Source organism: the organism of the source record quoted next, unplaced genomic scaffold, assembly GCF_019419815.1.
Source record: "Pyrus x bretschneideri cultivar Hongxiangsu unplaced genomic scaffold, Pyrus_bretschneideri_v1 Contig39, whole genome shotgun sequence".
NCBI classification, from domain to species: domain Eukaryota; kingdom Viridiplantae; phylum Streptophyta; class Magnoliopsida; order Rosales; family Rosaceae; genus Pyrus; species Pyrus x bretschneideri.
In genome coordinates, this window is record NW_025999712.1 from 1,248,899 (window position 1) to 1,251,148 (window position 2,250).

The 2,250-nt window shown below is 42.5% G+C and overlaps 1 protein-coding gene across 1 annotated transcript; it reads right to left on the bottom strand.

Moving 5' to 3' along the window:
• Positions 1-246: 246 nt before the first annotated feature.
• Positions 247-2,250, bottom strand: LOC103959028 (galactinol synthase 2-like). The gene is made up of 5 exons (XM_009371363.3): positions 2,022-2,250; positions 1,579-1,855; positions 1,171-1,491; positions 911-1,045; positions 247-807 (listed from the first exon to the last, which is right to left on the bottom strand). Exons 1-5 carry the CDS (start codon positions 2,153-2,155, stop codon positions 523-525), a joined length of 1,152 nt encoding a protein of 383 aa, XP_009369638.2. The 5' UTR covers positions 2,156-2,250; the 3' UTR covers positions 247-522.

The following is a 2,250-nucleotide window of genomic DNA, read 5'->3' on the forward strand; positions in this document are numbered from 1 at the left end:
ACATGTACAAAAGTGAGTTAAACTTCAAAATAGACTAATCATAATAATTTAATTTAATTTAAGGAAAACTAATGAAAAGGGCTTGAAAACTTTGAATTTTGACGATAAAGACAAAATAAATGCTAAAGTGAATAGTATCATGTTTGATTTTTTAGTGTAAAAATGTGGTTTTTCATTAAAGTGAACAGTACTGCGGACTTTTCGTTAAAACTCCCTTTAATTTAACTGTTATATATGGACCAAGTGTAAGCATAATAAATATAACTTTATGCCAACATAGTACCCGCAGGTAAATACATTGACATATAATATATTAATCTCAATTTTGAATTCTCCGTTAAAGGTGACTAGCTAGCCAGAACGAAAAAACAGAACAAGAGGACAACAACAACCACTGTTGGATGAAATAAAAGCACTCCTTAACCATAGAAATCAAACGAAAAAACAGAAAATGGGGACTTAAGAACATCCTCACACTCGAAACCTCTATTTACAAACGTGCCTCTCATGAGGCCCTAATTATCAAGCAGCGAATGAGGCGAAGGTGAATTCGTCAGCGCCAGTCTCAGGAAATCCAGCTTCTGACGGCTGCAGATTAACTTGGTCTGTGCCCTTTCCAGCCTTAATTGATGTCACAGGCTGCAGGTTAACTTGGCCTGTGCCTCTTCCAACTTTAGCTGAAGTCAAAGTCTTCATGTAGTCCAAAGAGTCATCATCGTATATCTCCCACCATTTGTCCACCAGCATCTTAACATCTTCCCTCTCCATGTTTTCTTCCTTCCCAGTATAACTCCATGGCTTAGACCCCTGAACCAAGAATTTAAACGTCACACTTTCAATTTAGTTGATTAAAAAGAAGGGACGTGCATCGATATTACATAACTCATTAAAGATTGTAACGATAACTCACATTAGCACAATAGTTAACGACTTTGACCCTGTCAAGCTCAACGGCCTCTGGGTGGCGCCAGAGCATGGGCACCATAAGGTTGTAATGAGGAGCCAGGGCCACCAACTTGTCCTTGAAAAACTCGTTCAGAAGATCCTGCCGAAAAACAAGGTACAAAACTGCAACGTCAGATTTTATAACCCGATTGAGCAAATACAAACAATGATTCAATAAAACTTATATATGGAGAATAAAATAATATGGAATAGAGATAAAATTACCTGCTCTGCAAAGGCGGTGGTAGGAGAAGTCTGGAGGGTTTTGACGAGGTCACCGTAAGTCGCCACGCTGGGCTCAAAGACAAACATGTCAGCATTGAAGTAAAGAGGAGGCTTAGGGCCCGATGTGGGGTCCCACTGAGCCTTGTTGGGCCACTGCTGGCAGTACCCAATCTTGTGCTGTGGGTTGCGGCTCCAAGACTTGTCACAGAAGCAGTCCAGCGCCGCATAGAAATAGGAGTCAGGGTAGTCAAACATGTGATCAATGTTCTTAAAGACTTGGACGTTTCCGTCCAAGTAGATCATTTTGTCATACTCCTCAAACTGCAAATTTCAATCAAAAGGTAGGGGTCAAATCACATGCAAAAACAACCTACTAACAATTAATAAAATAAATAAATAAACGTTTACCTCCCAAATGCGAAGCTTGGAGTAATTTGTGCCATATGGGGCCCTGAACACGGGCTCAATCCTTTTCACGATGCAGCCGTTGGAGGCCAGAAGCTTGCAGTGCTCTTCAGACATATCCGCCAAGAAAGCCACAACCAGGGCGTACTTGCTCATCACTTTCTTCAAGCCCTTGGCCAACCCAACTACACCGAACACGGCCTCGTCATAGTTTCCAGCCAACATGGTCAAAAAGGCCCTCCTGGGTTCACTGGCTGCCGAGAACGCACCTTGAGGTTTCCTAATAACACAACACAGCAGACAGAGAGTTAGTCAAGTTACACCAAGCCCTAGCTAGCTAGGTTTTTCCAGATCGGAGAAAAAGTGAAAGCCCCAGGATAATAATCGTTGACCAAAATAAAACAAGAAAACAAGAAAGACGATTGGAGCAAGTGCAATTAACTTACAGATCGGGGATGATGATGGGGATCCCCTTGAGACTGGTAGTACCTCGACCATCCATCTGAGATCTGATCTGATCGTGGTCGCTGGCGAGTGAGGACTCCTGGAGGTCTCTGAGTTTGGAATCGGCGCTCGACATCTTTTGTAGATTTGTAGAGGGAAAAGGGATTCGGACGTCTCGAGCTCAAGGTTTTTGTAGGCTGATGGAGTTGGACAGTGGGTGTGGGAGGATTT